Source organism: Plasmodium sp. gorilla clade G2 (genome assembly GCF_900097015.1).
Source record: "Plasmodium sp. gorilla clade G2 genome assembly, chromosome: 14".
In the NCBI taxonomy this organism is placed as follows: Eukaryota; Apicomplexa; class Aconoidasida; order Haemosporida; family Plasmodiidae; genus Plasmodium; species Plasmodium adleri (nom. inval.).
The window spans coordinates 397,117-410,000 of record NC_041706.1 but is presented as its reverse complement, the minus strand read 5'-3'; the positions used below and the strand labels follow the sequence as shown (position 1 = coordinate 410,000).

Here is a 12,884-nt window from a genome sequence, read left to right as displayed (position 1 = left end):
CTAATAGTATTGAATTTTTTGAGAGGTTTATTTTGTTCTTTTTGTATTGCCGTCATTTTTATTATTTCACTTATTTTGAATATTCAAAATACATTTAGAACTTTTCCTATGTTAAAATTGTCTAATATTAAAACGAAGAAATATTTACGTAATAAAAAAAATAAAATATGTGCATATATATATATATATATATATGTGAAAATTTATTTTATTTAATTTTATTTTTTTTCTCCTTTTTGCAGTATCTGTTTTTTTGTTTTATCTAATTGATTCACAATTAAGGATTATAACTTTCCTTTTTATAATCGAGACATATGAAGTTAATCCCTTTAAGATATTTGTTTTTATATTTTCACAGGTAATAAAAATGAAATTTTTATATATACATATTTATATATATTAATACTGTTTTATAGTTTTATTCATATAAATCATAAAAAAATCATAATTCCTTTTTTTTTTTTTTTTTTTTTTTTTTTTCTATTAATATTGTAGATTATGACCATATGTGTGTGTATAGCCTTCGATACTCACATTTTTAAAAATATAATTGTTGGGATATCATCTATTTTGGTTTCTCCTTTATCAATAATATTACATTCCACAAACAGGTGTGAAGAATAAAAGAAAGTGTTCATTGAATACATATAAAAATTGAATGGATTATATCTATATCAAATAAATATATAATTAAAAACATTTTGTAATTTATCCTAATATGCATTTTTTTTTTTTTTTTTTTATTTATATATATATAGAAATTATAGTAACGAAAGAGTTGTACGTCTGAGTAAACTACTGATAAATTTTCGATTTTTTGAATTTTTTTTGATACTTTTTTATGGATCCTTATATTATGATGATGATGAAATAGGAAACACCTTTATATTATACATACAGTAAGTTTATATATATGTAACATATTAAGTAAATATATATATATATATATATATATATATATATATGTTCGATTAATTCTTATCATAAATTTTTTTAAATTTTTTTTTTTGAAGGCTCATCAGTTTGATATTATTATTCTTTTTAATAATAGTATACAAAAAAGTGTTATCATATAAAAGAAAATTTGAAGAGAATATGGATGACTTTAGTGTAGACATGTATAATAATATCAATGATAATTAATTTTTTTATTAGGTCATATTAATAATTCAATTTTTTTTTATAAATAATATATATATATATATATATATATATATATACAGTATCCTCTCATTGATCATTCATATATAAAATAATCATTTGATTATTTTATTCTTTAATTATTTATATAACAATATAGTGGTAGTATTCAAAACAGATAACACGACATCATAATCGATATTTTCACCTAGAAGAATTAAAAAATAAAAAAAAAAAAGAAAGGAAAAAGAATTAAATATTTAATAAAAAAAAAAAAAAAAAAAAAAAAATTTTTAATTTTAATATTTTATATTTTTTTTATAATATTTATTTGTTTTTACAACACAATATAAACATATATATATTATATTTGCCACATTTATTCATTTATTTTGTTTTATAATTATTTTTATTATTTTTTTGTACACTTAAACTTATTAAAACTTGAAATATTATAAATATCCTTATCAGAATTTTTTTTTATATTTTTTTTATATGTTTCCAAATATTCTTCCAGGTTTTCTATAACATTTTTATTTTCTAAAAAAGAAAAATAAAAATATAATTGCTATAATTATATTATAGAATATATATAATATTTATTGTTGTGTTTTGTTTTTTACCCTTATTTGTATAATTATTATAATTATTGTTCACATGGTTATTCTTTTCTTTTATAAAGGTCTGAAGGATATAATATATATATACATATGTATGTATGTATGTATAAATATTTGATGGATAATTATTCATCCTATGTTTTTAATAAACTACCTCATGAGCAACCGATATAATACAATTAAATATAAAGAGGTCCATATTTTTTCTAGTTACCACATTCATTATAATTTTCAGAATCTATATATATGTCCAATATTAATATATTATTTTTTTTTTTATGAAAAATATATTTATGTAAAAATTATGAACCTTGAATTACCTTCTCACTACAAGTAGTTATATCAAACCATAAAGGTTTAATTTTAACAACCTTTTAAAAAGAAAATATATATATGTATATATATATATATATATATGTGCAACGAGTTTCATGTTTTTTTTATGTATTTCCTCATTTACCGACCATTAATAAAAAAAACAGCCGGTGAATAATAATTTCCTGTTTTCTATTCATATGTAGAATACTCCTCAAAAAAAATGGTCTAAATGAATAGATATAATTAAAGCAAAATGATTTAACTTTTAAATTTATATTTGTCGATAGTAGTAATACATTTATTATCGCTAATAATAAGTCATTTTGTATATTGTCCCATTCCTAAAAAGGAAATATATAATAATAATGTGAATAAATATAAATAAATAAATATATATATATATATATATATATATATATATATATATATATATATATAACATTTTAAAATTTGCTTATAACAAATATATCTCTATATTAATTTACACTTAAAAAAGAACTATTAATTAGGAAAAGGAAAAAAAGAAAAACCTCCTCTTCCAATAAAACAACCTCCTTAAAAAAAAAAAATCAAAATGAATAAATAAATAAATATATATATATATATATAATATTTATTATGTCAAATTTTGTATGAATATGTACACAATATATAACATATTTTTTATTACATTTGTTAGCAATAAACATAATAATAAGGATAAAGAAGAAAGTCTAATTTCCATACTCTCATGAGTTAATAAAGGATAAAATAACTTTTTTCTAACAATACATTTGTCTGACTTATTTTCTTGATTTGTATTCGATGTGTTATTATGTAATGATAATATTTCATCAATATTTTTATCAAAAGATGTACAGAGTTTAATTAAAAGTGGTGATATATTGTTTGGAGATTTAGGAAAAGGTAAAATTAATAATGATAAAATATAAAAGGATAAACTCCTAAAATGAGTATTAGTATTTTTAATAGAATATATTAAAAGATGTATTAATGAAATAGATGAGGACAGAACATTAATATTTTGTATTTGATTATATTTTCTACAATAAAATATTAGATTTAGTAAGAAATAAAAAAAGGAATTTTCAAATTTTAGAATGTTATAAATAAAATCATTATTAGGATTATTTGAACAGTCCATTTTATTTTCATCATTTGTATTATAACAATTGTTGTTATTATCATTATTGTTATTATCATTATTGTTATTATCATTATTGTTATTATCATTATTGTTATTATCATTATTGTTATTATAATTATTGTTATTATCAATATTGTTATATTTTTTTAGGGGAGAAAAAAATCTTTCTAAGGAATATTTTACATATAATGAAAGTTTCTGGAGTAAGGTTATTATATTAAATATATCTTTTTCTGAATATTTTTCCAAATTTTCAAAAAAGAGGAAAAAAAAAGAAAATATATTATTAATTTCGTCTGTTTTATTTTCTACTGTATTCATATATCTAATAACTGTGTTCATCATTTTGTACAAGCTAATACTTTTATTACAATAACCTATAGAGTATTTTCTTAATTTTATTATTAAATAATATACATAAATAATTTGATCATTTAATATGTTGTCCATTTCGATATGTTCAAAGATCATATTTATGAGTTCCTACATTGGATATAAAATAAATATGTACACATATATATACACATATATATATATATATATATATATATATATATATATATTATTTACTTGTTTATTTTAATTTTTACCCTATTTTTTGATATGGACAAATATAACTTATTATCAACCTCACTTATTTCCCCAGAGGCATATAAAGATAATTCTAATTTTATAATATAAATTATAAAAAGAAAGAAATTATTATAATTATTATTATCAACATTTAATGAGAAAATACAATCGAATGCTAAATATATATTTTTTAATTTTTTTATATCTTTCCATAAATGTAAATTTATTTTATATAATTGATTTTGAATATGTTCGAATGCTATATATATTTTATCCTTTTTTATAAAATAATAAGAATAAGTTAAAGACATAAATAAAAATAATGGATTAATGTTGTTGTTATAATTATTAGTGACAAATATATGTTGTACATAATTAATCTTTTTACTTTTATTTAATTTCCTTTCAAGAAAAACTTTATCATATTTTAAACTTAAATAAAATATATATATAACCGTTTCGATAACAACTTCATTATCATTAAAATTGAATAATAGAACGTTAGAAAAATAAAAATCATTTTTCTTTATTATATCTATTAAAATGTCTTTTATATCATCCCTCTCATGGATGATAGTTTCTTCTTCATCAATTAAGAGTTTTAAAATTCGATGGCATTCTTCGTCTTAAAAAAAAATAAATAAATAAATATATATATATACATTACTTTTATAGAAAGAACAAATGGGTTATAAAAATATAAGATACATGTTTATATGTACAAATATATGTATAAATATATTTATATATAATTATTTGATTTTTTTTTTTTTTTTTTTTTTTTACTGTAATTTTTTCTTGAAACATATTGAAAGAATAGTGTAAAGGGCCTATTACTTAACAATTCTTTTCTCATTCTTTTTTTATATAAAACAAATTTGTCTATAATTAATTTATGCTGTTCATTAAAACTGATAGGATTAACATCATCATTATTATTATTATTATTATGGGGGTTATTTCTTTTTTCTTTTTTTTGTTCACCCTCTTTCGATGCATCACATTTAGGAGACATGGAGAAGTTGCCTGTTTCATTATAACTATTATTTATATTAATAAATTTTTTACTTTTGTTTATTTGTTCATATTCTTTTAAATATGTCTCAGTTATATCATCTACATGACACAGTACTTTAGTTAACAAGTTATAAAAATGATTAAAAAAAGAAGAGAATAAAATATTCCAACTGATATTATTAAATATCTGTTTCTTTTTATATACATTATGAATAATAAATATACACGTAAGATATGTAAATTGAATATTATATAATTTCTTCTCTTGATTAATTATATTACTGTTTTGGGCAAATATATTTTGCATAAATATATCTAATTCTATAAAAAAAGATAACATTAATTTTATGAATGCTATACGTTGAAAATTATTTTCATTGTCTATTTTTTCATTGTCATTGATTATATTTAAATCTATAAAAAATTCTTCATTTCTATTTAATATATAAACTAAGCAGAATAATAATTTCATAATACTTATTGTTATATTTTGTATATAATTTTTCTCTTCGTTATATATTATTTCTATATATATATCTTTCTTGTATATATTAACAGTTTTTATAATATTTAAAGCAGTTTTTAAAATTTTAAATAATATGAAAATATTTGTTATATATACTTTATTAATAATATCATTTAATAAATTATTTTCCAAGGTTACTGCAACAGGGTCTCCCTTACCATTATTATAGTCCTTATAATCACTTTTAGATATATTATTTTTTTTCATAGTTAAAATTTTTTTTTTTTTATGTAACAAATTTTCATTCTCTATTTTTTGGGAACCATTAAATGTATTTGTATTTATATATATGTTACATTTTTCATTCATATGTAATATATTATTTATATTTTCATTTTTTTCTTTACTTTTTAATTTATGAAATACGCTCTCATTTTCTTGTATATATATATTATCTTCTAATTTACCATCAAATAAAATTTCTTGATTATTATTATTATTTTTTAGTAAAATAGATTCGAACAATAAGATAATATCTTCATTAGTGGTTGGAGTACAACTAGGTGATATAATAAGACAGGAGAATATATTTATAATTTTAAAAATATGAGAAATTTTTATGGAAGCATGTGAAATGTTTATAAGCATATTTAATGCTTTAATAATATAAGATATGGTGAAGAAATTATATTTACATTTATTGGAATAATGATCATACGCATTACTGTTACACACTTTATTTTGAAAACTATTGTCTATGAATTGTTTATCGACTACATTATTATTGATATCATTAGTATATATTACTTTATTATTTAGTATAATATTATCTTTACTTACATATCTTAAAATAATATTTATTAAAACATCTATTGCATAATGTGTATGGGTATTTGAAAAAAGTGTATTATTAAAAAAAAAAGTAACTAAAAGTTTCAGGGCCTTCTCTCTTAAATTTTCATATTTCGTATTTGATATATAATCAAATACCCATTCTACTAATGATGTATTTGTTAATATAATATTAACAATATTATCATCAAAACTACAGAATGTATAAAATATATCTAAGCATTTCATTTGTATATCACTATTAAAATGGTTTAATAACGTTTCTTGTAAATTATCACATAATATAATAAAAATGTGTGAATTTTCTAATATTTCTAATTTATTTAAATTAATTTTTTTTTTTTTTTTCTTCTTTTCATCAATATCGGATAATGAATAAGATGTATAAGAAGATTCGATAAACGATACATTATCATTTGGATTATCACAATTTGAAGAAACAAAATTTTCTTTGTCTTTTATTGAAGAATTTTGTGTAAAGGAAAAATGTTTTGAAAGCTTTGACAAATCTTTACATTTAGATTCCGTTGAAATTTTTGACACATCTAAAGATTTTTCATGCAAAGAAAATTTGTCCTTATGTGTTCCTTCAGATCTGATTGATATATTATCACTATTATATATACTTTCCATTTCATATTCTCCTAAATCACAAATATTATCTTTTTTTAATGGGTAATGTGTAACATGTTTTTCATCATCTGAGTATATTAAATCATGTTTTGATATAAAGAATATATTACTTTTTATACTACTATTATTACTTGTAGGTGAATTATATTCATCTTTATTATCATTATAATAAGAATGGATGTTTTCATCACCATCAAAATAAGAATTATTCTTTTCAACACTATAATAATAAAAATTTTTCTTTACATCTTTATACATAGTTTCATTTGTATTTTTATTTACTTCACGAATTTGTTTATATTTTTCTTCATTCTCTTCAATGCTATTTTCATTCTTAACATCCTGGTTATCCTCAATATCTTGAGGAGAGTTATTAATCTGGAAGCATCTTTTAATTTGGTTTTGCTCTTTAGTAAATTCATTTTTTTTATTCTCTAATGGAATATTATATATTGATAATATGTTACGATCTAATGTATTTTTTCTTTTTTTAATTTTTGTAATACATGTACTGCTTGTTTGACAAGAGTTAGAATAGTGTTCTACACTATTATTATTACTACTATTAGTGTTAGAATTATTAATATTGTTACTTTCAGTGTTGACACTATAAAAATTATTGTTATTATTATTGTGTTTAATACAACTACTTATGTTGCTATTACGTTTGTTACTATTAAGTTTATTATTATTTTCAATATTCAACGTTTTAATATTACTATTTGTTGAAGAGTCAAAAATAATGTGGTGAAAAAAATAATTCAAAACATTATATTGTAATGTTATTAAATATATGAATTGTATATAATAAGTACATAAATCTGTGTTTTTGTTAGTATATTTAAATTTTGTTATTAAATATATAAAAAACCTTTTTAATAAATTATTATTAATTTGCCATAATAAATTATCATGCCATAGTTTATATATAATTTGTAAATTTAATAACAACTCACTATTGTAATATTGCTTATTGTTTTGTTTTTTTTTATCTATATATTTATCTGTATAAGCATTATATTCATATATATAACCATAATTATTATTTCTTAATTTAGAATTAATCATTTCATCGTTTTCTATAAATAATTTCATTAATTCTTCAATAATGGTTGATTCATCTTTTAATGTTACAAATATAATTTCGACATTATCTATTAAACTCTTCAGAAAATCTAAAAGAAAAAAAAAATTTCTTTTTTTATTCTTTGAAGAAAAATTTTTTAATCGAACAAGTACACAAGTATATATAGCATCTTTAAAAATATTACATAATTCTTTAGAACATTTATATAAAAATTCTTTGCATGCATTAGTAGTTAATTTAATTAATTCGCTATTTACTAAATATATATAGTTATCATCATCATTATCATAATAAATACTATTATCATTATTTTTAATATTTTCATTATTATAATTAGAGGAATATATATTTTTTTTTTCTTCTTTCTCTTCGAATTGTGATATTCCTTCTATATAACTAAATGTTTCAGATAGAAATAAAGTATGATCCAATAAATAAAAAGAGAAATGATAACGAAATTCTTCACACTCCTTTATACAAAATAAATTATTTATACTCTTAAATAATAAATATTTTTTATATAAAGGATATTTTTTAAAAAGAAACTTATATAAACATTCTACACACATTACGTTCTCATATTTGTCAACGAAAAATTTTTCGTGATTTTCTATCACATGCTTATCACAAACAATTAATAAAATTTCATCAAATTTTGTATTCAATTTTATTTCCATGCTTAACTAAAATTAAAGTATATGGACAAAAATATATACACACAAGTAAACCAAAAAAATTAAATAATAATATATATATATTATATATATGTATAATATTTTTAAAATGTATAAGGCGAATGACACTGTATTTATTAAGTGAAGGCCATAGAAACAAATAATAATAAAAATATATATATACAAATAAATATATATATATATTTATTATGTTCAATTTTCTTATTTTTTTTCTTTTTATATTATTACATTATCATATTTTAGAAAAGTTCTGTAAACATATATAGATGATGTTGAATCGTTAAAATGTTTTTTAATATACATATAAAATGTTACATTATATATATCTATTGTATATATTTTTCTTTTTTATCTTCGATTTTTAAAATATTGATATTTTTTTTTTTATTATGCAATTACACTTCAAATAAAAAAAAAAAAAAAAAAAAAAAAAAAAAAAAAAAAAAATATATATATATATATATATATATATAATAAAATATTGCAAAAATAATAGTATAACCGTAAGGTACACATATATGAGTATATTGAAAAATACCTATACAATAATAATTTATTTATATATTTACATATTTTTTTTTATATGTTATTTTCAAACATTGTTTTATTTTTTCTTAAAGAAAAAATATCGGATTAAAAGATTTAAATGAAAAACCTTAAAAAATTAAAATGAAATGTTAATATTAATAATAATAACATAATAAAATAAAATAATTATAATCATAATAAAATAATATAATTAAACAATATAAATACATTTATAAAGAATTAATTTAATTATAATATATATATATATATATATATATATATATATATATATATATATATTCTCATTATACATAAACATATTTAATATATATATAATTTATAAACATATTAATATATACATAAAAAATACATAAATAAATAAGTAAATAATAACCAATAAAATACATATAAAAATTCAAACGCCCATAAAAATAAGGCATAATATATATAAGGTAAACAAATCAATATAAATAATTAATATTTATATATAATCAAGAAAAAAAAAAAAAAAAAAAAAAAAAAAAAGCCATATATTTCAACTTAATTTAAATATTTTTTTCAAAATATTATTAAAAAAATATACATGTAAGCATATTTACAATTTTATTATTATATTTATTTTATTTTTAATTATTAATATTCTATCACATATCAACGTGAAAATGAGAGACGTCAAAATCTATTTCTCTATATTCTTCTAACGAAATCGGTGGTAATTTTTTATATTTCCTCTTGACATTATATACATGAAAATCGCTTCTACAATGCAATTTATAATTACTTTTTTCTATTGGGGTTAAACAACTAGTGCACATAATAACTTCAGCTGAATTTAATTTGTTATTATTGTTACTATTAATTTCCTTTTGATGATTGCTAATATTATCATTATTATAAATATAATTTTTATTTTGATTTTTCTCATCATTATATTTATTATTATTATTTCTTATATCATCTTTAGTTTTTGTTATAATTTGATCATTAATTTGATCCTTTTTATTTTTACTTTTATTTTTTCTATCTTTCTTATTACTACTTTTGATGTTATCTTCCTCACTCACTTCATTCTTCATACTATTATCATCATTATTATTATTTTTATTATTTTTGCTATTTTTGTTATGTTTATTTTTTTTGTTTTTTTTATTTTTATTATTATCATCATAATTTTTGGCCTCACTTGTTTGAGTTTCCATATCTCTATTGACATTAGTTTCTTTTTTTTTGTTTGATGTAACAATTTTTACATTATTATTTAAAATTTTATTGGAGCAATTTTTTTTATGGGCTTTTGTGAAATCTTCAATAGATCTATATACACATGGATAACATAAAAATACAATTTTATATGTTTCTATGTGTCTGTCTTTTTTTTCTTTTTCTTTTTCATATTTGGATTTTTTTTTCCCACTTATTTTATAACGATCACTTAAGTGGTCAGATAATGTATCATCGTTTTCGTTTTTTTCAATTTTTAATTGTTTTTCTTCCACAATATTATTATTCTCAATATATTTTTTTTTTATTTTATCCTCATTAGATATATTATTATTCTCATATTTGTTATAAATATTATCTTCACATTCTATATTATCGTCTAAACTATTATGTGTATTATTAATCATACTACTAGACACACTATCATTTACATTATCATTTATATTATCAGACATAGAATCATTCGTTCTATCTTTTATGTTTTTTCTTTGAATTTCTTCGTTCACACATATTTCATCATCTATAGATATATAACTATTTTCCTTAACAACATTTTTTAATTTAATATTAGAATGTATTACATTATCAAAGTTATTTGTGTTATCTGATTTATTATTTTCTTTAAATTCTAAATTACTATCTGCATCATTTACATCATTTACATGACGTCCTTTATCTTCATTTATATGATTATTATAATAACTGTCTATTTCATTATCCTTAGATTTTACATTATCTTCTCTTTTTATATTATTCATAATATTTTCCTCTTCAATAATGACATTATTCATGTTTAAAAGATTTATTAATTCGTCTTTAATTATATCATCATATATTATTTGAATCCGCATAAAGGCTCTTTGAATTATATCATCATATTCTTTACTTAAGGTGTCGAACACTTTTAATGCTTGCTTTTTTGCGCTATCATCAATATTTATGCTATATCCAATATTTTTAACCATACCTTTAAAAATAAAATTTATAAATATAAATGAATAAATAAATAAATAAATATAAATATATATATATATATATATATATATAATTTATTCATTAATATTAGATTGAATTCTTTATTTTTAATTTTTTTTTTCATTACGTTTCACACTTACTTTCAATCATATTTGTTGAAATAGGGTACCCTGTCTGAGGGTTTACACTCATTTCATGCAATATCTCAATCATATCCTTGTAAATTTTTTCTTTTAGTATGGCTCTTTCTTTGTTACTTATTTGTAGGGTGCCTACATAAAAGTAATCATAAAAAAGGTTATGGAGAAATAATATAACAAATAAAATATATATATTATATATATATATATATTATATATATTATATAATTACCTTTCTCCAAAATAGTTTTACATATTTTATAATTATCGTCTGATTGAAAACAAGAATTTAATTCTGACTTTTTAGCTATTTCCCCTTTGGATATATTGGTAAAAATTAAATGAGACTGAAGAACATCATCTATATTTAATTCCGTTCCTAAAATAATTAAAAAATTATATATAAAATTGGTTAAACATTATAAATGAAATTTAAGAATAATACATAAATAATATATATATTTATATACTTATAATTCATATAAACATTTAAACAATTGTATAAAAATTTTTATAACCATTTTTCCAATCAATAATTTTATTTTTGTAACAAGCTATTTCAAACTTTTTGCCTTTATATTTATATTTCACTATAGCAACATTCGTAAATTTCACTTGATTGATTGGCTGAAATAATGCTCCCACCATTATTAAATCATATTTGATACAAAAAAAAAGATTAAATACAATATAAATATAAAAAAATAAAAAGCAAATCGTATAAATGATCAAATAATATTATATATATATATATTATATATTTTATATATACATATTAATTCTTTAATAAATCATACAAAAAATTGAAAAAAAAAATATATTAAAGATATAATTTTATTTATATATAAAATATATCAAAGTAAAAAAAAAATTAAATCTTCATAGATATTATATATGACATATATATATAATGCTATAAAATATGTTATATAAAATATATGTTTTATTTTAAATTATACATATAATATATATATATTATATTACATATTTTTTACAGACAAAATCTTAATTATACTTTTTTCTTTACATATAAAAACATTATTGAGAAAAGTATTATGCAAAATAAAGTTTGCTTATTTAAAAAAAAAAAAATTTCACATAAAATATATATATATATATAGTAATAATATTAAAAAAAATAATAATATTAACTTAAATAAAAAATTAATACATAACGAATGAATAATCCTTTTATATAAAAAACATGCTTTTTTTTTTTTTTTTATTTATTTATTAATTTTATGTTATATATATATATATATATATAATATATTTATATAATATATATATAAATATTACATTATATACATACATTTTTTTTTTTTTTCATTTTCAATATACATTTATTTGTATATATAAATAAATACGGTTTATAGCCCTAGAAGTCATATTAAAATAGTGCTTATTTTATATTTTTTCATTTTTATTTTTCAACATTCAGTTTTTGTTTTTCTTAAAGGTATGTATATATA

The 12,884-nt window shown here is 17.8% G+C and overlaps 3 protein-coding genes across 3 annotated transcripts in view; 1 reads left to right on the top strand and 2 right to left on the bottom strand.

Moving 5' to 3' along the window:
- The window catches only part of PADL01_1410700 (conserved Plasmodium membrane protein, unknown function), a gene marked incomplete at both ends in the record, with an annotated part of 1,962 nt that extends 819 nt beyond the window's left edge, over positions 1-1,143 (top strand). The window contains 5 exons of the mRNA XM_028684383.1: positions 1-148; positions 243-358; positions 496-611; positions 759-899; positions 1,014-1,143. The exon at positions 1-148 is cut by the window's left edge and continues 32 nt beyond it. Of these exons, the coding sequence (XP_028540466.1) occupies positions 1-148; positions 243-358; positions 496-611; positions 759-899; positions 1,014-1,143 (651 nt within the window). The remainder of the gene's footprint in view (positions 149-242; positions 359-495; positions 612-758; positions 900-1,013) is intronic.
- Positions 1,144-1,280: 137 nt separating this feature from the next.
- On the bottom strand, positions 1,281-8,530 carry PADL01_1410600 (conserved Plasmodium protein, unknown function; the record flags this gene model as incomplete). Its single annotated transcript, XM_028684382.1, has 10 exons — positions 1,281-1,348; positions 1,567-1,680; positions 1,764-1,824; positions 1,915-1,998; positions 2,081-2,131; positions 2,225-2,419; positions 2,564-2,632; positions 2,749-3,708; positions 3,816-4,423; positions 4,585-8,530. 10 exons carry the CDS (start codon positions 8,528-8,530, stop codon positions 1,281-1,283), a joined length of 6,156 nt encoding a protein of 2,051 aa, XP_028540465.1.
- A 1,190-nt stretch (positions 8,531-9,720) lies between these two features.
- PADL01_1410500 (ribosome maturation protein SBDS, putative) lies at positions 9,721-12,060 on the bottom strand (the record flags this gene model as incomplete). The annotated part of the gene is made up of 4 exons (XM_028684380.1): positions 9,721-11,264; positions 11,413-11,544; positions 11,645-11,791; positions 11,931-12,060. The coding sequence occupies 4 exons, from the start codon at positions 12,058-12,060 to the stop codon at positions 9,721-9,723; spliced, it is 1,953 nt and encodes a 650-aa protein (XP_028540464.1).
- Positions 12,061-12,884: the final 824 nt, after the last annotated feature.